We start from the raw sequence: 26,271 nt of genomic DNA, 5'->3' as shown, positions 1-26,271 counted from the left end.
CTCCCTTACTCCTTAAATTTTTTTCTAGGAATATTAGAAACTGAGATTTTTCTTAACAACCAAATATGTTCTTTAAGGGAGAAGGTGTACATCTTGTTCTTCCGTGAAAATATTGAAATGTAAAAATTATAATTATAATTTAATTTGACTTGATTTTAGGATTTAGTCTAAGAATTTTTTATAAAAATTGTATTATTCTATAAAATGTAATAAATAATTTGTGTTACAAGTAGATTGGGCCGACTAGTATACTTCATAAGCTACACATAAGCAAAAGCAAAAAAGTACTAAAAATCCAAAAAAAAAATATAACTTTTAAGTATAAAATTCAAATTTTAAAATTTTAAGCTATCAAATTTAAAAACCTCAAATTTAAGAGGTTTGTTATGTAATTTAACCCAAAAATAAAAAGGTAAAAACAAACGGCAAAGTTGAAAAGTTGAAACTCAAAAAGGGAGAATTATTAGAAAGAAATGAAAAAGAATAGCGCGGTGAAAGTGAAACTGAAAGGCAGTTAATTGATTCCATACATAACCCAAAAAAAAGAATAAAAGAAGATAGTTGTTTGTTTATAATGAATAACCCTAGGGTGCATGGGCCCACTAACGAAGTGGTGTACTGGCTGGCAGACTGTTCTGACAGACTGGTTCTACACATAGGAATATAGGATCAACAACAACAAGGAAGCCAACAACAACCTTCTTCTTGCTCATACTCCAATCTCTCTCTCTCTCTCACACACACACACCTCTCCGCCCTTTTTTAAGCCCTTCCACTGTCCCCCAAGAATCTCTGCTATTCTATACATACACACCATACGCTGATCACACAAACTCAAACCCAGCCCAAAACTCAAACACAAACACAAGTACAAAGAAATATATAGGTTTTTTTTTTCTTCCATGGCTGAGGAACAGCATCAAAAGCCAGCGCCAGAAGTAGCAGCCTCATCAACGGTAGTGGAGGAGGTGGTGGAAGTGATCCCACCTGAGAAACCCATCACAGAAAATGAACCAGCTCCAGCACCATCACCAGAGCCGGAGCCAGAAGCACCGGAAAAGCCTGTTACTTTTGAAGAATTGGTGGAGGGAGAAAAAGCCACTTCGATAGAGGAAGTGGAAAAAACCAAACCGTCAGAAGAAGCAGTTAATATTGCCCAATCGGATTCTTTCAAGGAAGAAAGCTATGTAGTTGGGGAGCTCCCTGATTCACAAAAGAAGGCACTTGATGAGCTGAAACAGCTCATCCAAGATGCCCTTAACAAGCACGAGTTCACTGCTCCACCACCACCACCACCACCACCACCTAAAGAAGAAGAGAAAAAGGAAGAGAAGAAAGAGGAGAAGGAAAAGTCTCCTGTTGCTGCTGCTGAAGAAGTGAAAGAAGAATCAAAGACGAAGAAGTGAAAGAAGAATCAAAAAAAAAAAAAAAAAAAAAAGTTTCCAATTTCCAAATGACTTTCTTTTCCATGACCGTCGGGATCTCATCATCAAATGCGCAAACCCTATGTTTTTACCTGCCGTGATAATGTTGTTTTCCTACTTATGATAAGAATCATGGACTTTTTTTTTTCCTAATATATCATCAAGTGCATTATTATTATTATTATTATTATTATTATTATTATAAATGAGGCCAAGCACCAAGAATTGGACTAGGGTAAGATTAGGGTGAGAAAGTTTGTTCTTCTTCTTTATTTATTTATTTTTTTAGATTTTATTGATTGAAGATTATGTTGTACATTGAAAAAAAAAATTAACTAAACAATGACTTCCTCATTCTCTTTTGCAACACTAATAAAAAATAGAACTCTATTATACCATAAAGGTACATTAGCAAATGACATATAATAGAAATTTTCACAAATAGAATTAATTTCCTTAAGAATTCATGCGACCTCCAATGGACAAATTCTTTATGAATTGAAAAGATCAACTAGCTCTCCAAAGTTCTCTCCACAATTCTCTCCACAATGACAATAGCAAAATAATTTTTCTGACAGAAATATTAAGCTTGTCTCATGATTGAAGCTGTTGTAGTCTAGCTTTCAGCCAAATGACTTGTGCAAGATTCAACCTCCTCGTTACAGAGTGCCCATGAAAAAGAATGAGAAATCTTTTGGACAAAAAGTTTAGTTCTAGTTGGAAAATTATTGGCGATCTTCCTCTGTTGCCAAATAGCAACTTGGGGATCCTAAGCCCACAACAGTTTAAACTAAGAATTTTTATATTGTGAAAGGGGGTTGAACTTTGAAGACAACCCCTGCTGGCAAAACGTGTTGGAAAATTCGCTTCTTTATAGGTAGCTTGCCACTTCCTATGAACTTCAGTATCACTTTTTGTGTTTTTTTCAAAGAAGACAGCATTACTTTTTTTTGCCGTACTACATTAGGTTTAATTTCTAATTAAATTCAAATGTATAACTGGATTGTATTTCATCCTGTCCGAGTTATATTAGTAAGTGAAACCAATTATTTCAATTTAATTGGGAACCAAATTTTCCTTAAATAAAAAAAAAGAAAAAGAAAAAAGAACCAAATGTACTGTACCACCAAACTTCTGTCATGTGAGAAATACCCAAAATTAAAAAACATGGTCCTCCTTGAGGACACGTTCAAACTTCATATACCTTCTCTCTCAATTTGGTAAGGACTAGATTCGTGTCCATTTCTCCAATGTATTTGAATCTACAATAGAGTAATGCTATAGAAATAAACTATTTTATAATATTTTTACAAAATATTGATATAGTTAATTCTTATTATTTTTCATTTAAATTCACTATTAATATCACTTTTTTATCTACTAATAATTACTTACCACATTAATAATTTATAATTTTTTTATAAAATAATTTGTATGCCTAACATTATTACAGTATATGTGTCTAAAAATACCATGTGCCGCATGAAGCCACCACCCTGTTTTGCCGTTTTGGTCTACAGTTATTTTTTATAGTCTATTCGAGTAAGGATCAAAATACAATACATGATAGTGACCCAAATCAAAAAAGAAAGAGAAAAAAGACATGATAGTGACAAGCAGCTTGGTAATTGAAGAGCAATGGGAGAACCTATTCTTTTTTATCTTTTTTTAATAAGAGGGAGAACCTATTCTATGTTTGAATTTCAGCCCATTGTTTTAGTCTATGGAACTTGACACGTGTTTTTAAAAAAAAATTTGTGTCGGGCTTGTGTTTTGTGCTTCCAGTGCACTCCTCCAGGAAGCATTTGCACACTCAGCAAAAAAAAAAAAAAAAAAGGAAGCATTTGCACATTTGATAAGAACAAGAAAAGCTGATTTTTTTTTTCTTTTTTTTCTTTTTTCTTTTTTGCGTCTGCGTCTACCATTTTATTTTTCTTTTTAGAGTTGAAGAGGATTTGTTTTTCGGGCGTTGTGAATCCTTTGTGTAACATATAAATACCGCTTAATGAGATTAGGGTTTTAATATTGTTTTGAAAGAGAAAAATGTATTGCTATCTCTTGTATTTTTTTCTTAAAAATAGTGAAACAACAGTAATTCTGTAAATATAGTCAAATTACCAAATCAAGTAAATATTATCTTGTCTGATTATTTTCTTTCATTTTTTTCTTCTATTTTTTTCATCTCACAAATCTATATTCCCCTACAAAACTTGTGTTTGAATCCCATCCTGCACCTTTTCATTACAAAATAAAAAGAGGCTTGATAGTCATGTCAGCATATAAGTAAAAATGAGGAGATAATAAACTTTATAGGCGTTATCTCAAGGAAACCGTAAATGAAATGAGAAATGTTACATTTACAATATTTTTATAATATTTTTACAACAAATTATAAGTGGTAATTTGTTATTAGTATTCTGTTTGTTTCAGCAATGATATTTTCTAGAAAATAAGTCATTTTTCAAAAAATATTTTTCATAAAATTATCTAATTTTCCTATTTTTGGTAACAGCCTTAAATGAGTTAAAAAATAATCTCATAACTTCCTTTATTTAGCTTACTGTGAGATAGAATTGTTTTCCAAAAAAAAAAGAAAAAGGAAAACAATTTCTTAAAATAAGCTATACTTTTAATGTTGACTAAAGATAGTTTTCCTTTGACTTATTTATTATAATGCTACTAAACATTGAAAAGTATGAAAAACTATCTTTACACAATGTTTTCCATCGAATTTGAACCCTTAGAGTGTGTTTGTTTTGAGGTGAAATGGAATAGATGAAAAACTTTGAAGAGAAAATGGGAATGAAAACTTTTTTGAGTGTATTTGGTTGAATGGGGATGAAGGAAAATAAATGGTGGGGCTCAGGTGTTTTCTTCCCAGGCCCATCAAAAAGTTTTCTTCATAAAATTGAGAGAAAATTGAAAGGAGAAAATGAGGCTGCTTAATAAACAAAAATGCCCATATTCAGTATATATATATATATATATTTTTGTATTTTGTATGTATGTATGTGCTGGTCACGTTGCCTCTTTTTGTTTTTTTCCTGGGCGGTGGGTGGGCATGTTGCCTCATTTTTCCTTTTCTTTACTGGACTTTGCCTTCTTTTTTTCTGTTTTTTTCATGGACTTTGCCTCTCTTTTTTCTTTTTCTTTTTTTCTTTTTCAGTTGTGGGTGTGATAGTTTTTTTTTTTTTTTTTTTTTTTTTACTTTTTTTTTAACTAGACACGATTTTTTTTGAGACATGATTTTTTTTTTTTAATAAATTGGGTAATTGCTTTTTTTTTTTGGTTATTTGTCACTTTTTTGTTTTAATTAGCCATTATTTTTTAACAATGGTGTATGAATAAATTTATACAAATTCACTTTTTTTCATCTATCCACTTTTTCACTCCCAACCAAACAAAAATTAGAGAAATTAAAATCTTTTCTATCCTCTCAATTTTTCATCCTCTCATCATTTTCTATATTCCTACATTTCCACCCCTTCAACCAAACAAACCCTTAAGTTAAATTAATTTTTTTATTCACCAATAGTAGCTAATAATAATTTGCTACTTAAAATTTGTTGTAAACGTATTGTGAAAATATTATAGATATAATATTTTTCTAAATGAAATTACCCCATTTTTACGATTAAAATGAACACTACTAAAATGGTGAAAGGTCTCTTGTTTCCATACAGTTGTAGCAAAAGAAAAGTCCAATTGAAAATATCATGCTAGAGCAGCCGTAGAAGTGAGCTATGAGCTATCAGATGGATGAGCTGGATTATAATTATAAAATGTGAAAAATATAATTATTATTATGAATATGTAAAATATATATATATATATATATATATAATGTTGGTAAGGACAATATAAGTCGGATAGATGAGCTGGAGTTGGAGTTGGGGTTAAGAACTTAAGAGTAAATGTGCAAACTGAAACAATGACAATGACCATTGAGAATATTGACATTACTTTGCCGAGCACGACAGTGACACTGCGATCAGAGGCTGGCGATGGATGTTAGTTTCAGACTCAGTGCAATGAATTGGAATTTTCTCATTCTGGCCAGGCCTCACTCAAACTCAGTACATACAAATTAATGGACCTAGATACTCTCTCTCTCTCTCTCTCTCTTAATATATATATATATATATAATCCAAAAATGGTTTATCTTGCCCAAGGCCAGAGGACGAGTGGATTTGAGAGGTTCGATTAGTTGGAGTATTATACTGCCCAGCCTAACGGGTAATGGCCTAATGGAATCCGAGTATCTATGCTAAAAGTTTTGGGCCGTACTTGGGTATACCCGACCTAAATTTAGTTCATGACCATCCCTAAATATGCTGAGACAATAAATATGATTTGTATTTAATTTGTAAATAATGGGAAAACTAGCAACAATATTTTACTTTTCTAGCCACAAATATTTTCAAAATCTTTTCATTGATGCAACCAACGATTCTCTTCTTAAAGTAATAAGATATTTTTCTAGTTAGATTTTATACCTTGAAAGAAAAATTGTTACGAATTTTAGTATAAAATGAATCATAAAAGATTTTCAAGATTTAAAACAATTGAGTTCCATTTTAATAATTTATTGAGTTGAAGTATTTTGAGAAACAATTATTTTGTATTTTTTATTACGTTAATACTGAATAAATACTAGTTTGAATTTTCATATACTAATATAGTTTTAAACAAGTAAGTCAGTATCGTACTAGAAACTGTTTCGACTTGACAATGGAAATAGAATATTTCAATATTGGTCAATACTGATGTACCATTTCAAGATTATCACTAATTATATATGTAATGTAATTATTTATCTATATACATGTTTATTAGTTAAAGTATATAATATAATTCATTAAGAATATTTAAAACTAGCCTCATTATACACACTTCGCGTGTACAATGAAACACTTTTTTTTTTTTTGGAGAGTTTGGTGTCATAATTTTCTATTCATTCATCTCTTTTAGTATCATAATTTTTTTTTTTTTTTTCTAAAGCTCAATCCCTTCCATTCATTATAATTTGAGTTGCTACATTTCTAATTACAAAAATACCTAAAGGTGTGACAAGATTTATAAATTGGAGATATATTATATACAAAAGACAATAGGTTTCCCACAACTATTTGCTCTTACCCCTCTCTGCTTGTTTCAACTTTCACCATTCTTCGTTTCTGGTTTGTTTCTCCCCCAACACCAACACCAACACCACCCCCACATCCCCCAACCCCTCCTCCCTTCACCCCCTTCTTCTTTAGGCTTACAGTTTCAGAAGAATCTCATAATTAAGATTTAAGGCTTGTTTGTTGATGGGCTTCGCTTATGTTCACCTTAGATTCTCATTTTTATTGATTTGAGGGAACAAATTTTTAGATGGGTTTCAAATCATTTCAGGGCAGAGTTAGACTTTATATTCTTCATTGCCTACGGTCATGCTCAAGATCTTACCACTATTGTGTTGTTCATTTAGTTCCCCAGCAGCCACATCCATAACATGACGACTAGGTTTCACCTTCGCAAGTCTGATCATGATAAGTTTGATGGGAAATCTTTCGCCAAGCAACTATGCCTGAACGAGTTTGGTGAACGGCGTTCGTTATCAGCTGAGATGGTTATAGGTTCTAATTTTTTATTTATTTTTTATTTTTTTGATATGCATGGGTCTTAATTTTTGTAATATTAAAAATATTGCCACATCACTTAGTCATATTATTGTTCCTTTAGCTACATAGACAGTGATACTAACTAAAGCTAACACAAAGACCAACATTGCTCATTTTTCAAACTTGAGGAATTAATAGCTCCCACTTAAAACTTGAGAAACTTCAACTACCAAACTTTAGAAACCAATAATGTAATTTCACATTAATTTAATTAAATTTATTATTATTATTTTGTATATTTAAACTCTCCATTAAAGTTTCGGCATGACATTTTTTCTTTCTGAATAAAGTTTCTCTCCAAACTAGTTTAGAGAGAAACTATTCAAACTTATCATATATTTCTTTTTTGGATGTGAATTTTGAAAATCTAATCGTTGAATTTCATGTTCCTCATATTCTTAACATACATATTAAATTTCTTTCAAATCGGATATTATTTACTATTTAATCAATTAACTTATTTTTTACATACAACTTTAGATTACAAAAACTTGAAATTATAACATTTATTTGATGATATAGCAATTGATCTTTGATTTTCTTGAAATTTTGTAAGCATTATGGATGCAATAAGAACATGCAATGTATCGTTTAGATTTTCAAAATTCACACTCAATATAAATATATACGATGAGTTTGTAAGGTTTCTTTCCAAACTAGTTTGGAGAGAAACTTTGTTCTTTCTTTAAATATTAGAATATATAGTTTCATATACAAACATAATTATAGTATTATGCGTAATGATAAGATATACATAATTCTATATACAGATACAATCATAATTAATACCTATTTATAACTATCATAATTATTAAATTTCGAATATAGAAGAAAAAATATGAGAAATGAATCATATTATGTTGCTTTCCAGTGCATTGCGCAAGTGACTAACTAGAGATTTGGATCCAATGCACTTATTGTACCATGCAATTACCATGTTTGTGTAGAAGGTTTCATGTTGATGATTAATGGCCAAACTAAGGTTGATCAATTTGTTTTACAACTTTGTACAAACGATAAAATTTATCTTGTAAAGACAACCGAACAACAATAAGGGTTATAATTGGGTCCAACATTGCTAAAAATAAGATACTTTTCCTCAAAATTTGTGAACACACCACTGTTTTAAAAACCGGACCAGACCGACCGGTCCGACCGGTTCAATCGGGAACCGGATGTCAATTCGGTCCGGTTAAAAGTCCCATAACCGGTCAATAACCGGTCAACAACCGGAAAACCGGCCAAAAACCGGGGTTGAACCGAAAATTAGAAAAAAAAAACGGTTTGATGTCCGGTTCGGTTTTTAAAACCCTGGAACACACCCAATTAGACTTTCTTTAAATGTTGTATTCATGATGCAATGATTGAGATCTACACCATGCAATTACCACACCAAGTGAGATGTAAAAGTAAATTGGATAATTTTTTTAAAAGAAAATGCTAATAAGTATCCTTAAGGTATTAATTTAACAATCCGTTTTAGAAAAATTTTAACATTACTTTTCTGAAAAATGAAAAAAAATGTCAAAATATTAATTTTTTTTTTTTTCATAAAAACTTTCTTTAACTGAATTATTAACCAATGCACTAAGAGCACTCGTTAGCATGACCATTTTAAAAAGAAGGAAAGGAAATGTATTAACTTTTTCATCTCACATGGTGTGGTAATTGCATGCTATTGCACTGGATCCAAACCGATGATGCATCACCTGAATTAATGGCACGGATGGCACCGATTCTGATAGGCAGCTACCAATACAAGAGTATGAAATTCAAGAATGGTATTCAGCTTACAATACTGCAACAAACATAATGGGTTTACAGAATTCATGTACAATAAGTCAATAACAGCCACAAATGGAAGCTATCAAAGATAAATCATAGCAAACATGCAAAATGATCTAACAGAAGAAAGGGAATAAGAAAGCAGGTGTCTGCGAGTGCATTCTGACAGGATTCTAACACTTTCGTAGATAATGCAAAGTACATTCAGAAAGTTATAAAGAAGATATCATACCTTCAATTGGGCTTCACTTGACTATGGGCATGAATTTTGCAGAGCTTCATCACGAGACATCATTTCTTCATAAAAATTTCAGCGATTCATGAAGCTAATTAGCTAGTTAGAATTTTGCAGTGATTCACATAGCTAATTAGCTTTATATATATATTAACAAGTCTCCCCATCCTAGTGTCACAACAATTTGCAGTTGACGAGGATTACAATCATATTGTGCATTTCCGATTATAAATGTAAGATTTTGCAAAATATAAGTAGGCAGCCAAATTTATTATACTAAGTCCAGCAAGTAGCCAATAAAAGTAATCAAGATGTGCCCGATTAAGATTATTGGCAAACCAACTATCTTGACCATCCACATCAGTTGCTTTCTCAATGGCGGAAATAAGAAAGCTACTTAAAAAGCTCCCCACGCCAAAGATACTCAGGTAGAGGCCAAGACCCACACTCCTTAATTCATTTGGGACCTGATCGTAGAAAAACTCTTGTAGACCAACCATGGTGAAAACATCAGCAATTCCAAACAAGACGTATTGAGGAACCAACCACCATATGCTCATTGGGATTGTCACATTTGGCAAATCGACCAACCCATATTCTTGAGCAGTTTTGAGTCTAATAATCTCAACTAAAGCTGCAATTACCATGGAAGCAGCAGATAAAAGCATCCCAATTCCAATTCTCTGTAGCATTGTGATGCCAGAGGGTATCCTGCTACAAGATCTTGCTATAGGCACAAAAATACGATCATATATGGGAATGAAGACAACAATGGAAAGGCTGATAAAGGATTGAAGAGAAGCAGCTGATATATCAAAGCCTGGCACAACTGTTCTGTCCATAGTAGCCCCTTGCTTGGTAAAGAAAGTTGAGGACTGTGCGAAGACAACAGCATACACCAAGCTTGTCACCCATATTGGGACAAGCCTTAGAACCGCTTTTGCTTCTTCAACCTCGCTGATGCTACACACCACTCCATCTTCCTTAGAACCATCTGGTGCAAGCAAAGCTTTGTTGAGGAACCTACCATATCATAGAATCCAAATCACAATTAAAGACGAGTTTTATCTAAGCAACCAATTAAGTTTTTTCGTTTTTTTAAAGGTAATTAATTATTCTTTTTGTAAGTTGGCATCCATCAGTTTGACTACACAAGGAGCAAGAGTTCTCCAATAGTTAGGAAACTAGCAAGGTGTCTGAGTTATTTTAGCAATATAATAATGGAACTTGCTTTAATGTAACAAAGAGTTAACCTCAAAGGGTTGGATTGTGTGGCCCATCGGCTTCAGATTTAAGGGATCTAAGTTCTTATAGATTTTGACCCAAAATTGCAAAGTGCATGTGAGACATAACTGCACATGCCTGTCAATAAACCAGGTGCTCAAAGCGCACTAAACACCTCCTTAGCCAACAGAGAGGGAAATAACGAAAAGGTCTATCCTACAAGGATGTGTGAGTTCTCTTACAGATTATAATACCTAGGATGCAAAGACATGGGTACGAGTACGGGCATGGTAAGGCAACACAAGCAATTTAAAAAAAAATTATAACATGATATCGTTATGACATGGGTACGATACCCCAAATGAAATGTCCGTGCACCCTAGATAAATATTCAGCATCATGACCAAAAATTCTTTCAAAAATGAAGCATTTCAAAGCTGCATGATAATGCAAAGGAACAAATAAAATGACAGTAAATGTAATACTCCCAGCGAACAATACTTAAAATATTTGGAAGAATAAATCTGAAAATGCTCATATTTTAAAATAATGTCAACAAAAAAATAGCCTTGGTTAATTCTAGAAATAAAAACGAGGTGACTCATATCAGATGCCATGTAAAATAGAATAGTTTTGAGCATTTATTTATGAGAAATAAATTATTATTGAATTGTGAGTCCCATGAGAGAGGCCTGTTTGTGGCCTAATGAATCAAAATTTTATATTGAATCTATCTTGTACTAGCTTTTGCATTCCTTTTTTGAGGAAAGATACAGTTTGTCCACCTATAATATAATATGGAAATGGTCTAAAAAATTGTACTTTGCCCATTTGAGGTCAGTTTTCTTTAGAACCCAACTTTGCCATCAAAATATGCACATAGAAATCACATGCTTTGCATAGCACTTTACCCATTTGTGGTTTAGAAAAACAGAACTTTGCCTACAAATTTTAGAGAAAAGGAACTTTACCCATGTCCAGTGTTTATAATTCTTGATTGTATAATAACTTTTAATAACCAAACATAACAGACATTAATAGAGTGACCCTTAGATGGATGAAGTGTCACTCTTTTCTTTTCTTTTTTGGGTAAATTTACACATGCATCCAGTGGGTTTGAACCCATGACCATAGCATGAACCCTATCTTATGTGATTACGTGTCATTTGAGCTAGAGCTTAGTAGCAAATAAACTGTCACTTTTATAAACACAAGGTGCAGTTCCCTCCACCCCCACCCCCTCTTTTTTCCTTTTTTCCTTTTTAATGTAAGAGAATAAGTTGAAAGTTATTTGTCTTACTTGAATTCTTCCGAACTTTGGTGAGGCAGAGTCCCACGAGCTTCCTCTTCAATAGCTATGGCTGAAGGGGTAGTTCTCCAATTCCACACTACGGCAACAAACACTCGACCAATTCTCAAAAAAGGACTTTTCTCATCCTCTTTGATACTGTAACGATAAGTCTTAGTTCCAAGCAAAAAAATAACCAGCGCAACAATCATTGCAATACAAGGTAATCCAAAACCAAGACCCCAACTAAGGTTTTCTTGAATATAGTTTAAGATCCAAAGTGTTACTAAACAACCTGCACATGTACTAAAATACCACCAATTGAAGAATGAGCTTTTGGCTTTGCACTCTTCTGAATTTTGACCATCAAATTGATCGGCCCCAAAAGCTTGAACACAAGGCTTGTGTCCACCTTGCCCAAGTGCTACTAGATATAGAGAGCAGAAGAATAGGATTACTTGGGGCTGAGGAGGCGAACATGAAAGAAATTTACTGGTGCCTTGACAGTTAGAAGAGTTGAGAGACAGTAGCATCGACAACAGAGTCAACAAGCCAAGTCCCTGTGATTTATCCCATTCCCAGTCAAAAATGATTAGCAATCAAAGATGATTAAAGTTTAATAACACTGTGCTTGAAAGACACTGACAATCTTTTCCAATAAATTCAAATAAACATTTCCAGGGCACTCACGGAAAATTACTAGAAATTAAATTTAAACTCTCTAAGTTATGTCAAGCAACCCTCAGATCCCACTTAGTGGGCTCAAAATACATATAATAACCTGCAAACAGCAGATAGCAAATATGTCTGAGACTCGAGCACAAGACCCCAAGGTATAACACCACTAAGGCTTCCATATTTTGCATGTCTTTCATTGATGGTGTAACTGTGTAAATGTGTTCACAAGCCACACTTATCCCTGTATTGAAATGGATTATTCATGACATACGTGCTAAAATGGTTATTTTAGCCTACAAGTCTATAACTAGAGTTTTAAACCGGAGCAAAATGGTAAGGTGTAAAACATTGATAACAACAAGAGTACAAGTCATCTGTCTCTTATATTTTGGAATGACAACTTTCCTTCACCAAATAACATGGGATTGAATTGGGTGCTCACATTGGTTTGGACTACCTCATGTGATGGGGGCATAACTTGCAGCCAAGTTTAAAGACTTTGAAGAGACAAGGGAAAGCTGGTTCTAGCGCTCAAGCATTGAATACCTCTCCAAAGAAGCAATCCAATCTGAAAATACTTGGGATCAATTTTTCCAACAAAATCCAGTACTTCGACAAACTTTCTTCATTGTATCTCAAGCCTCATCACAATAATCATGTCTCTCGGAACAATTTTTCTCTTCCAGTTTTTGTGCTAACCTGGGGCCTTTCAATAGTATTTGTATCTCCAGCTTTAACGCTAGGAGACAGGCAGCTCAAAGAGAAAATTATTTTTATTTAGAATTATTTATTTTTGCAAGCCAATTGTATTTTTGTTCAGTTGTGTTTTGATTTCTTATGCAGGAGCCACTACTTGAAGGATCAAGCTTTTTGACTGAATTTTCACTATCTGTGAAGAATGCCAGTCCATAACCTAAGCTCAAAGCTTTCAGCAATGGAAAATTATTAAGTACTTCAAAGTATCATAAATGCATAGTCCATTCTTTCGTATGAATGATGGGTTTTACCATAAATTTAATTAGTGAAACTCATTATCCAGGTAGGAAAAAGGGGTACGTATTTATGGTGTAAGTATTTATGGTGTCCGATAGTACACAATCATTTTCCGCAAACAATAAGGTATAAATATAGACTTTCCTAAAATGGTTCGTTATCTAATAATAAGTAATAAGTGGGTTCAGTTAACTCAGTCTATCAAATACAAGTACCAGTTAGCCTACTGAAATTCAGATTCTATCGTATCTATTGAATGAAAAAAAAAAAAACACTAACCAGGATGTAGATGAGAGAGGCAATGACAATGGTGCGGTAACGACCCAGAAAAGAATCGGCGACGAATGCCCCCAACAGAGGAAGCAGAGACGCCGTGCCGGACCAGGTGTTGACATTCTGGGCGGCGGTGGCGGTGGACTGGCCGAGCGGGCCGGTCAAATAGGTGATGAGGTTGGAGCTGATCCCATAGTAAGCAAACCTCTCCGCCACTTCCACGCATATGATGAAACCTGCGGATCTCCAACCCCCCGACTTGGATCTCAAGACTGGTTGCCCTTTGTGGTCAACTGCACCATCCACGGTATCCAATAGCAGTAGCGGAGTTTCCATGTCAGACTCAGAGATGGCCTTTGCTGTTCTCATTTTTTTTTTTGTTTTTTTTTTTTTTCCCCTTCTCTGTTTTCAATTTGTGGACGGCTTCATTGGCAAGTATATTCTTCACTTTTTTTTTTTTTTTTTTTTTTTTTTTTCTGACTGAAAAAGGTAGCATATTCTTCACATTTGATTTGGCTTGATTGTAATTATTAGTATTTTTAAGGTTAAAATACAAATTTGAATCTATAATTTTTTTCCAGATTTTATTTCTGTTTTTTAATTTTGTTTTTGTTTATTTTAGTACGTTAAGTTTCAGTTTCAGATTTATTTAATTAAAATTTTTCATCAATTTTTGTTAATTTTTTTAAATCTAAAAAAAAATTCAATCATTAATTGAATTTTTTTAATTTATAAATTTTGAAAAAAATTTTAAAAAATTGAAAAATTAACTACAACATATAACATAAGTTGATAAAAAAATCTTAATTGAATATAAACTTGAAAGTTAGAAAACTGAAATGAACAGAAATAAAGTTAAATGATTGAAATGAATTTTGATGAATTATAAAGGATGAATTTTGCATTTTAGCAATTTTTTTAATGTAAGTAAAACGTCGATGGTTTTTATCTTATAGATCTATTAACAAGTGTCTTTAAGGCATTAATTAATAGATTATTTTATAAAAAAAAATTTAATGTCACATCATGGACAATAAAATAAAAACGGTCAAAAAAATTACTCTCAATTATGTTTTTATTGTCTTTTTTTTTTTTTACAACTTTTTTTTTCTTCATAAATCTTATTGTAGGGGTGATAGGCCAAGAGCCTATATTTATGTATATATTGGGTCAGGGGCCTAATCCGAGGATATTAAACAATCCGAGGATGGATAAACACTTTTCATGAGGATCCGTGTTAGTAAGTGAAGAAGTGAAATCTGATTAAAACCATCCAGAAGGGTGGTCCAAGGAAGAATCCCTCCTCGGCTGAACAAAGCCGAGGTCAAAAGGTATGGTTTGCCATTAAGAGTAACGTTCTGGATCATTTCATAGATGAGGATAAGTATCAAGAAGGACCAGGACAGGGGAAATTCATGAAATATCTAAAGAGAAAGCTGCTACCACTGAATTAAATGCTTTGCAGCTAACTCTCTGACCCCATTAATGATGAAGTGATACCTAAACAGTAATTTTTAACTTTACAGCTACTACTTAAAGATTTCAGGAAGGTGCTGATTGGATAAGGATCAACACCAACAACCTGATCTGCACGTGGAGGGTGGAGATGGAAGGTGAAGATAGTATAAAATGGAAGAGATACCCTAAGAGAAAGGAATCGAGAAATTAAGAGAAAAAAACTGTTACAGTCAAGAACTGAGTCTGTAATCCAACTTGAGAGAAATATATAAGAACTAATCTCCTCGGACTTTGTCGAGAACGATTTTCTTTAGTTTTAATCAGTCTATCTTCCTTTTCCTGTCATCTGAATCCATTTTATTTGTTGTCTAACACATTAAAGCCCAGTTTTCCAACCCACTCTCTACAAAATCATTGTATTGGGTTTTTTTGGCCTTTATCCATCACTTGGGCTAGGGACCCAAATTGCGACCTTATAATTGGAGCTTATCTTCCAAAGGCTTGGGGAATGATGCAATGAGCAGAGTGCTAAATCAAATTTCTAGATTACTTTTCACACGCAGGATGGAGGGAGGGAGACTTCCTTGGCGATTCACTCAACCCACGTTCACCATGTACAATGGTTGTACAAACCCTATGGAACACGTAAGTCACTTCAACCAGAGAATGCCTGTACACTCCAAGAATGAGACCTTGATGTGCAAGGTATTCCTATTTAGCTTGGGACCTATGGCGATGAGGTGGTTTAATAGTTTGGGTGCAGGTTCTATTGACTTCTTCAAGGAGTTCACCCGTGTGTTTGGGCCTTATTTTATTATGTGCAGTAGGGTTCCTCAGCCCTTAGATTCTCTATTGTCCATGTTCATGCGAGAAGGTGAAACCCTAAAAACGTACTCGAACAGATACTGGGAGATGTTCAATGACATGGCTATAAGGACTTTCAAGGTCGGCCTGCCTACCGAGCATGATTTGAGAAAATCCTTGACCAAGAAGCTGGTAAGGAGTGTGCGTTGTCTTATGGATCGCATCGATGAGTATAAGCGGATCGAGGAAGACCAACAGCAAGACAAGAGGAAGGGTAAGGTTATCCCTTAGGAGATAAGAGAGTTCAGGTTGGACAGATACAACAATAGCAGGCCCCAAAGGGATTTTGCTAGGCAATCTAGGTCTATAGCTCCTCAAGTGGTAAACACGGTGTTCCGAAAGCCAGTACATCAAGTCCTAGAGAAAATCAAGAATGAGTCATACTTCAAATGGCCAAACAAAATGGGAGGAGACCCTATGAGGTGCAACCAAAGTCTTCATTGTCAATACCACCAAGAGCAAGGGCATACCACTGAGGACTATAGAACTCTGTGGAACCATCTGGAGCAACTGGTTAGAGAAGGAAGGTTACGACAGTTTTTGTATCGGCCCAACGGGCAAAGAGACCAAGCAAGGCCAGGGGCTTAAGGGAACGCTTCTTCAAGGCCATGTTTGGGCACAATTAATGTCATCTTTACTGCACCTGGGAGAACTGGTTCTCATCCTTCTAGGGTGATGTCTGTAGCTCGGCTACTCGCTAAGGACTCTAATTTTGAGCCAAAAAGGGCTAGAGTAGAGATCCAACCAGTGCTATGTTTTTTGGACGAGGACAAGATTGGAACCATCCAGCTACACGATGATGCTTTGGTGGTTACCCTCAGAATAGGAGGGTATGATGTGAAGAAGGTGATGGTAGACTAGGGCAGTGATGCAGAGATTATGTACCTTGACTTGTACAGAGAGCTGAACTTAAAGCTTAAGGATCTGATAGCTTATGATTCACCTTTGTTATGTTTTGATGGGAAAGTTGTCATCCCAAAATATCAGATTAGATTGCCCGTGCAGGTAGGTTCAAAAGTAGTTAAGGTAGACTTTATTGTGGTGGATGCATATTTTCCCTATACGGCTATCGTGGCCAAACCTTAACTTCATGCCCTAGGGGCTGTTTCTTTAACTCTGCACTTGAAGGTGAAGTATCCCTCAAGGGACCGGATTGAAAAGCTTATGGAGAGTCAATCCATGGCTAGGTAGTGCCTCATGGCTACAATTATGCATCAGCCTGTAGCTGAGTCCTTGGCCTCTGCTAAAGGGGGCTCATAGCAATCAAGGATCCTGGTCCTATCTACGGATGTGGCGTTAGAAGAGGCAAGGTGTGTGAGGTTGGAGGAAATTGCTATAAACAGTGATCTAGAGAAGTTTTTTCAAATCGGAGCTCAGTTGCCTCCTCGGGAGAAGGAAGAACTATTAGCGTTTCTAAGAAAGAATATTGATGTGTTCGCATGGAATGCCTATGAAGCTCCTAGGGTGGATCCAGACTTCATTTGCCATCATCTGAATGTCAACCCGACTATCCTCCCTAGGAAACAACCACCTTGGCGCTTGTTTAAAGAGCATTTGGATGCTGTCAAAGAGGAGATGAATAAGCTTAAGCAAGCTGGGGCTATTAAAGAAGTATTCTACCTTAAATAGTTGGCTAATACAGTGGTAGTGAAGAAGAAGAATGGGAAGTGACGGGTATGTGTAGACTTCATAGACTTGAATAAAGCCTGTCCAAAGAACCCCTTCCCCATATCTCGAATTGATTAGCTAGTGGACGCAACTATAGGCCATCCTCGGATGAGCTTTTTGGATGCCTTTTAAGGGTGTCATCAAATACATTTAGCCTTAGATGATCAGGAGAAAACAGTTTTTGTCACTCCTACTAGGAATTACTACTACAAGGTGATGTCATTTGGTTTGAAGAATGCGGGGTCTACCTATCTGAGGATAATGACTAGGATATTTGAGTCACAGCTAGGGAAAAACATTGAGATTTATATAGATGACATGGTGTTCAAGAGTAAGTTGGAATCTGAGCATGTTAACGATCTCGGGAATATTTTTGAGATTTTGAGGAGACACAAGCTACGACTTAATGCTTCTAAGTGTTATTTTGGTGTCAGATTAGAGAAGTTCTTGGGGTACATGGTTACACACCGTAGAATTGAAGTCAATCCTAACTAGATTAAAGCAATCAACAATTTACAGCCACCTCGAAATCCCAAAGAGGTCTAGAAATTAACAGGGATGACTGTTGCTCTAAACCGATTCATCTCTCGGTCAGCAGACAGGTGTAGACCTTTCTTCCATTTGTTGAACAAGTGGAAGGAATTTGAATGGACCGAGGAGTGTATCTTGGTTTTCCAACAGTTAAAGGAATACTTATCTTGACCACCCATTATGTCCGGGCTCGAAATGGATGAGGTTTTGTTTGCTTATATTGTTGTGGCTTCCCATGCGGTAAGCTTGGTGCTTATGCGGGTTGGTAATGGTGTACAGAGGCTAGTTTTTTATGTGAGCAAATCACTACATGAGGCTAAGGTTCGCTACCTACCACTAAAGAAGGCCATTTTGGCAGTGGTGCATGCTACACGTAAGCTCCCCCACTACTTCCAGTCACACACAATTGTTGTCCTAACTTAGCTCCCACTTAGATCTCTACTTCGGAGTGTTGATTACACAAGGAGGATTGCAAAGTGGAGTACGATCCTAGGGGCTTTTGATATCAAGTACATGCCTCGCACCTCTGTCAAGAGTCAGGTCCTCGCTAATCTGGTGGTTGAGTTTACTGAAACCCCATTAGAAGAGGGACTAGAGAAGCAGAACATGGATGAAAAATCAGTTAGCGCAATCTTCTTTCAAGAACTTATGTCTTGGAAGGTAAGTGTTGATGGTGCAGCGAACCACAGAGGATCTGGAGTGGGGCTAATTCTGATATCTCCCACGAATATCACAATTGAGAAATCCTTGAGATTGGGCTTCTCGGCCACAAACAATGAGGCTGATATGAAACTCTATAGGTAGGGATGACCATGGTTCAAAAAATGGGCGGAAAAGCAGTGGAGATATTCTTTGATTCAAGGCTAGTTGTGGGCCAAGTTCAAGGAGAGTTGGAAGCCAGAGATCTCAGAATGCAGAAATATTTGAACTAGGTTAGACACTTACAGTCTGGATTTGGGTCTTTTAATTTATTGCAAATCCCTAGAAGTAGAAATACACATGCTAACTCTCTTGCCACGCTAGTAACCTCCTTGGCACAAAGTTTACCTCGAGTGATCCTTGTGGAAGACTTGTGTAAACCTACTAAGGTAGGGGGAGATGGGGTTCATATTCATCAAATAAAGGTAGGTCCTACCTGGATGGACTCTATTGTGCTATTCCTTAAGGAAGATGTCTTGCCCGAGAGTAAGTCCGAGGCCGACAAGGTACGGAGAAAGGCTCCTCGGTTTTAGCTGTCCGATGACCAAAGTTGTATAAATGCTCTTTTTCTGGACCATATCTGCTGTGCATACACCTTGAAGCAGTTGAGCTACTCCTAGAAGAATTACATAAAGAGATTTGTGGAAGCCACACAAGGGGCAGATCTTTGTCTCACATGGCCCTCACTTAAGGATATTGGTGGCCAAATATGCAAAGGGAAGCATAAGAGTATGTGAAGAAGTGCGATCAATGTCAAAAATTTGCCCCAAACATTCATCAATCTAGATGAGTCCTTAATCCCCTATCTAGTCCTTGGCATTTTGCTTAATGGAGTTTGGATATTATAAGGCCTTTCCTTAAGGCAATAGGGAATAAGAGATGGTTGCTAGTCGGCATAGATTACTTCACCAAATGGGTCTTAACTGAACTACTAGCAAATATCATAGATATGAATGCCAAGAGATTTATCTGGAAAAATATTGTCACTTGGTTTGGAATCCCTCGTACATTCATCTCAGATAATGGTCTTCAATTTGATAACAAAACCTTCAGGAGGTATTGCTGTGACCTGGGCATAACAGATGGATATTCCACCCCGGCATATCCACAGGAGAATGGATAGGCTGAGGCTGTCAATAAGGTTATAGTGAGTGGGCTGAAAAAGATGTTGGATAACGCAAAGGGAAAGTGGGTGGAAGAGTTGCTACACATCCTTTGGACATATCAGGCTACACCTCGAAGTTCCACTAGGGAGACCCCCTTTCGACGACTTATGGGGTTGAGGCTGTGATTCCTCTGGAAACAGGATTTCCAACGCTGAGAACAAGCTCTTTTACTCTAAGAAGCAATGATGGGCTATTGGAGAAGAGTTTAGTTTGATTGAAGAGCGAAGAGAAAATGCTATGGTTTAGCTGGCATACTACCAACACAAGCTCAAGCAAGGGTATGATTCAAATGTAAAGTTAAGACCGATAGCGCTTGGGGACTTGGTCTTAAGAAAGGTTTTGGGAATTGTAAAGAACCTAGCATGGGGAAAATTAGGACCCAACTGGGAAGGGCCATACCATATCACATCAGTGGCTAGAATATGTGCATATTATCTTGAAGATCTAGATGAAAAAGTTGTACCTCGCCCCTGAAATGTAAACAACCTGAGAAAGTATTATTATTAATGAAAGCTTTCTTTACCATATTTTGGTTCATTATATTATGCGTCATGCGTTCTACTATTGGTTTGAATATTAAACAGAATATTGGTTATACCTGACTTCTCTGACCATATACCTTGGGTAAATTGATATTTTTAGTTATTTTTCTAAGTATTAAACAGAACGTTAACTATGCCTAGCTCCTCGGACCATATGCTTTGAGTAATTTAATACTTCCTAATATCTATCTAAGTATTAAACAGAACCTTAGCTATGCCTGGCTTCTCAGACCATATGCTTTGGGTAAATTAATACTTCCTGACATCTATCTAAGTATTAAATAGAACCTTAGATATGCCTGGCTTCTTGGATCACATGCTTTGGGCAAATTAATACTTCCTAATATTTATCTAAGTATTAAACAGAATCTTAGCTATACTTAACTCTTTGGACCGCAAGTTTTGGGTAAATTAATACTTCCTATTATTTTTCTATGTATCAAACAGAATCTTGGTCATGCCTGGCTCCTTGGACTACATACCTTGGGTAAATTGATATTTTAAGCTATTTTTCTAAGTGTTAAACAGAACCTTAGTTATTTCTGGTTCCTTGGACCATCTACTTTGGGTAAATTACCACTTCGTAACATTTTCCTAAGTATCAAACAAAACCTTGGTCATGTCTGGCTCTTTGGACCACATACTTTGGATAAATTGATATATTTTAATCACTCTGCTAAGTATTAAATAGAGCATTTGTCCTTTCTAGATCCTCGGATCACATGCCTGAGATAAATTAGTACTTTCTATTGATTATTTGAATGCCAAATAGAATCGGCCATTCTAAATGGCAGAGATCCTCACTTTAGTAACATGCTCATGAGCATCACTTGAAGCATTTGCAAGAATATCTATGTCTGTTTGAGAATTATTTGCACATTTATTCCATTAAATCTACTAAAGAATGGAGGATTGAGTAGAGTTAAACTTGTATGTATACTACATCAATGTGTATGTTCTTAAAATTGAAGCCATACTATGCTGAGGTGGTGGACTTAGTAAATCTAGCATGTCTTGATGCTGGTCATATGATGTGTGACAACTATGTTGCCATTTATGCAAATTAATAAGCTGAGTTATACTTCATCACCACATTTGTTTAGTGTTAACCGAAACAGAAATCATGTTTGGATCAATATGAACGTCAAAAGTATGAAAGAAAGACTCACAATTTTCATTAAGATTAAGCCTTAGAAAAAGGTAGATTAGTTACAAAAGGTTAACTTCGTTACAAACTTTGCAAATAAAGACATCAGTTAAAAAAAAAAAAAAAAAAAAAAAAGAGAGAACTACACTCTAAACTACTTCTTTATTATTACAATTTTTTCTTTTGGTGGACCCTTGGTAGTTTGGGAGAGTATTGCCTCTGAAGATCTTGAATCTTTGTTTTTGAGGTCACCCTAGGCAGGCAATGGGAGAGTTATTAGAACTATTTCCATTGTAGAAGGCACCCCTTTCTCTTTAGATGGATCTTAAGGAACAGCTAGGGGCTTGGGGGCATCAGGGGCTACTCCCTTGTTAGCATCAGCTTGTTTTTCAACAACCCCCTGCTGTTGAGCCTCCTCAGACAGGCTGCCAGAAGAAGGAAGGGTCTTGGCCGAGCTGCCTTTTCCAGGTTCTGCCACCTCGGAGGAGGTGTCAGCCTTGGAACTGGCTGGGCTAGGTACGCGAATAATAGGAGGGTAGTATACACTCTCTACTCTCCTAAGGGCAGAAGAGGCCTTAACCCTAACCTGGTTGAGGGCCTCATTTCACACTTGGAAACAGTAGTTTCTACATACCCCCGAGACCTCAGCCCTAAGGGCCTCTTCGATCTTTGCTACCCCCACATTATACCCTTCTTACTTGGCTTAGTCCCTTGCCTTTTCTACCTCCTCCAATTTTTTCTTCAAAGCGGTGATCTGTCTTTTGGAGGCGGCCAGCTAACCTTTGGCATTGCGAAGGGGCACCCGTTAGCCTTCAACCTGCCTCTCAGCATTGTCTAAGGTGGCCTCTACGCTCTTTTTGTCCCTCTCCACCTCAGATAGTTTATTCTTCATCTCACTTATTCTTTTTTAGCGAGATTGAAGGCCTCCACGGTGGCATTGCACCTACCTTCTTCTTCCTTCATCTGGCGATGGCAAAAATTGGTTATCTCCTCTACCTAAAACATGGCATGAACGGCCTGTCGAGGAAAGAAACATGATAAAGGTAAATAAAAAGAAATAGTAAAAGGAAGAAAGGGGAGGAAACTTGTCAAAAGAAAAGAAAAAAGAGCAAAAAGAGCGAATGGAAAGACTTACCATCACGAGGTCCCTTTTCAGACTAAGGAAAACCTCGTGCCTCCTCAGGGACCTTAGATCGGCCATATCTTCAGGGAGTAGCAGTGCCTGCTCTACCGCATTGGCCATATTATCAGCCTTCCCTCCTCAGAAGTCCCTAATGGTGGCATTAGTGGGCAGAGGAGCCTTATCCAGCATTTGGGTAGGGGTTCAGGATGGAGGTGCGACCTGAGAATCACTCCTTTAGTCGGCGCCCTTTTACCCCACCCTAGCTTGTTTGGCCCCTCTCTGGGCCTCATCCTCTTGGGAGGGGTGGATTTGTCCTCCTTCCACCACCTTCTTACCATACTGCTCCATTTTCCTTTTGAGGTCGGGAGATTCATGTCAAAGGGGCTGGGTAGGTGAAGGAGTGGGAAGCTTAGTCTAGGTTGCCTTCCCAAGCGCGTCCCTCCTTAGTTGGGACTCCAGCAATTCTTAGAGAGTGGACCTCTATTTGCGTTGTATTCCTACATCGTCCAATATGCTTGCAGTTTCTTGGTTGTAGCTGGATTGGACTAGGGAAGTATGACCGAGGTCACCAGTTGAAGCTTCTGGGGACAAGGATTGATTGAAGACTTCAAACTCATCCTCAGAGTCAGATACTTCAACTACTTCTTTTTCATTTTCTTCTTCTTCTGTAATGGCAGGGTGAGAAGAAGTGGCCTCTCCGGTTGTATATTGTAATGGCAAGGCTACCTTTGGTATGCCTTCAAGTATGGGATCGATCGTGAGCGTGCTTTCTGGGATCGGACCGATGATGAGAAAACCTGGGGTGGCTATGCTTATTCGATGTAGAAGAGGGTCCTTGGCTTTGATGACGCACTTTGGCGCCTGGCAGCTTTTGGATATGGGGGTGTAGCTGAGGATGAGATGTGTTGCTCTGAGCTGGCCGTCACTATCGACGAACACCTCAGCCTTAAGTATTTCATCTAGGCTTGTTTGATTGACAAGGTTGAAGTTAGGCATAACAATGTTCTTATTTGCAAAACCATGGGAAAAATAGAAAGACATCGTTAGAAAAAAGCAGAACGAGCCAAAAGAAAACTCAAATACAAATATTTAACCTAGACCTAAAACCCCACCTAGTTTTCCGTTTCTCGTCGAGCAGGGGAGGCCATTGTGGCACTCCCCTAACACGATCAAGAAGTTTTTGTTTAGACCCTTGTTGGAGTCGGGGAGGCACTAGATGAGCATAAACTTAGGGTACCTAGATTTTAGGTAGTACCCCCGCCCCTTTAGATGGTGGAGGTTGTAAATCCAGTTGACATCATGGTGGATCAGCCCTAAGCCCATATTTTCATTAAGGGCGTCTACACTCCTTAAGATTCTGAATATATTTGGGGCAAATTGGGTGAGAGCTAACTTATGAGCCCTAAGATAGTCCTTAATGACGGTGCCCAAGGGAATTCTCATTCCACCCTCTATAAAGGCAACCATTGGGATTACCATTTCTCTCTCTTGCCTTATTTCATGCCACTCTCCCTTCTTACAATACCTAATAAACACTCTTGGCAGGATCTTGTACAGAGCTCTAAAGCTCTCTATTCCCTCCTGGAAGTCTACCAAATTGGCGAATCTATCCATTCCTAAATTTTTTTGGAAGAACTAAGAAGATTGAGAGAAATAAGAGGAGCCGAGGAGGAAAGGACACAAAGAAAAGAAAAGTATGTGGAAAAATAAAGTGAAAAGGTTTATGAAGGCTTATAGAAAGAAGAAAATTCTCCTCGGATAGGCTCTTGGCATTTGAGAAGGCACGAGTGAGTTGGGTAAGTTTGCAAGTTCAGTGTATGAGCGCTAAAGTGAAGTGAATGCTAAAGTGAGATGAGTGGTTGATTCAAGCAGTATTTATATCAAAAAGAAAGTTACAAGCGGGAAAATTCCTGCCCGGGTTCCAGTAAAATCCTCAGCTGTTGGATCTGCATCGCACCGTAGAACATAGGGAACATGGAACCGTAAAAATTTAGAGAGAGTGAGTCTCATATGCATAAGTGTCAGGCTTGGGCAGTTAAAAAGGGCATCTGTACCGTTAGATGTGATGTCAAATGGGAACGGAGGAATTAATATTACATCGAAATACTCATTTCTTCTTGAGGAGCCAAAAAGAAGAATCACGAGGGGCTATTTTAGGGGTGATAGGCCCAGGAGCCCATATTTATGTATATATTAGGCTAGGGGCCCAATTTGAGGACATTAAACAATCTGAGAATTGATAAACACTTTCATGAGGATCCGTGTTAGTAAGTGCAGAAGTGAAATCCAATTAAAGCCACCCAGAAGGTGATGGATTTAAAGATAAATGCAGTGGAAAATTAAGTTTAAAACGGATCTACATCATTCGAAGTTGATAACGTGCGTTAAGTAAAATTTCAGAATTAGAGATCAAGTGAGCGCACCTTGAAGCGGTGAATTTCAAAACCCGAAGATTGAAGCACTTAGGAGTACTTTTAGTCTTCACTCCAATTCCACTAACGCCTAAGAAGTGTAGACTCTCAATTGGTTACAAAGAGATAATCAAAAGAGTGACTTACACTCTCATACACACCACCTTTCAATGATGTTTTTCTCACTTAGAAAATTCTGTACGTTTTTCCCTTTTTATCTAACCAATTATCTAATTGGGCTGGCCTTTTGGGCCTTTCCAATTGGGCTTAAGTGTGTGGCTTGGAGTGGGACCAAAAATGACCAATAAGACACTAGCTCCAATGGGCCTTGGGCTTTTCTGTCAACTCTTGACAAGTTCAAAGTTACCATTAATTATATTTAATACCACTATATAAATATAGTTGCACTCTAGGCCTTACCTATAAATTATACCCCAAGACTTTATTATACATGCAACCCCTTCATAAAATATTCGTAGTAATACAAAGTCATTAATGTAGACTGCCACTTTGTAAATTACTACATCTTAATCCTTGAGTACCTGGTTTAATCCTTTAATGTTATTCATTATATATTTATGAAATCCAATTCCATAAATATATACTTTAGTCTTACTAAAGTAGTTAGGCCTAACTCTCTGAATAACAAACTCATTAAACTTATCTCAAGGAAATACTTTATATCTCTGTTAAGAGACTATGAATTTCATCTTGAGAATACATGTTCTATCAACACTAAATGTGACTGCCCAACATACTGAGGTTTTGACCATTACTATAGATCTCACTCCTGATATATCAAAGCAACCTACACCTTATGATCAGGTCCATTATTCTCTCAGGATTAAGAGTTCATACAAATACAAGTCGTGAAATTTATTATTCGTATAACAGTTATTAGGAAAATAATAAATCTCACAACGGTCCAGTTCAATATGTCTTAACTTTTTAAACATATTAACACATCAACCAGAAGTCTCCACTTCCATGATCAAGACAAATCATCATGATTGATATGTTATAGTCTTCGCAGATGAAATGCCCAATTTTTATCACCGACTACGAACTATAATTCTGAGTTTATAAAGAACTTGT

The 26,271-nt window shown here is 36.5% G+C and overlaps 1 protein-coding gene across 1 annotated transcript; it reads right to left on the bottom strand.

Moving 5' to 3' along the window:
- Positions 1-8,862: 8,862 nt before the first annotated feature.
- LOC112001088 (protein NRT1/ PTR FAMILY 5.10) lies at positions 8,863-13,984 on the bottom strand. The gene is made up of 3 exons (XM_024033252.2): positions 13,574-13,984; positions 11,636-12,183; positions 8,863-10,134 (listed from the first exon to the last, which is right to left on the bottom strand). The coding sequence occupies exons 1-3, from the start codon at positions 13,934-13,936 to the stop codon at positions 9,318-9,320; spliced, it is 1,728 nt and encodes a 575-aa protein (XP_023889020.1). The 5' UTR covers positions 13,937-13,984; the 3' UTR covers positions 8,863-9,317.
- Between the last annotated feature and the right edge of the window lie 12,287 nt (positions 13,985-26,271).

Source organism: Quercus suber, unplaced genomic scaffold (assembly GCF_002906115.3).
Source record: "Quercus suber isolate HL8 unplaced genomic scaffold, Cork oak 2.0 scaffold_385, whole genome shotgun sequence".
Lineage (NCBI taxonomy): Eukaryota > Viridiplantae > Streptophyta > Magnoliopsida > Fagales > Fagaceae > Quercus > Quercus suber.
The sequence above is the reverse complement of the archived record's forward strand: the minus strand, read 5'-3'. Positions and strand labels throughout refer to the sequence as shown.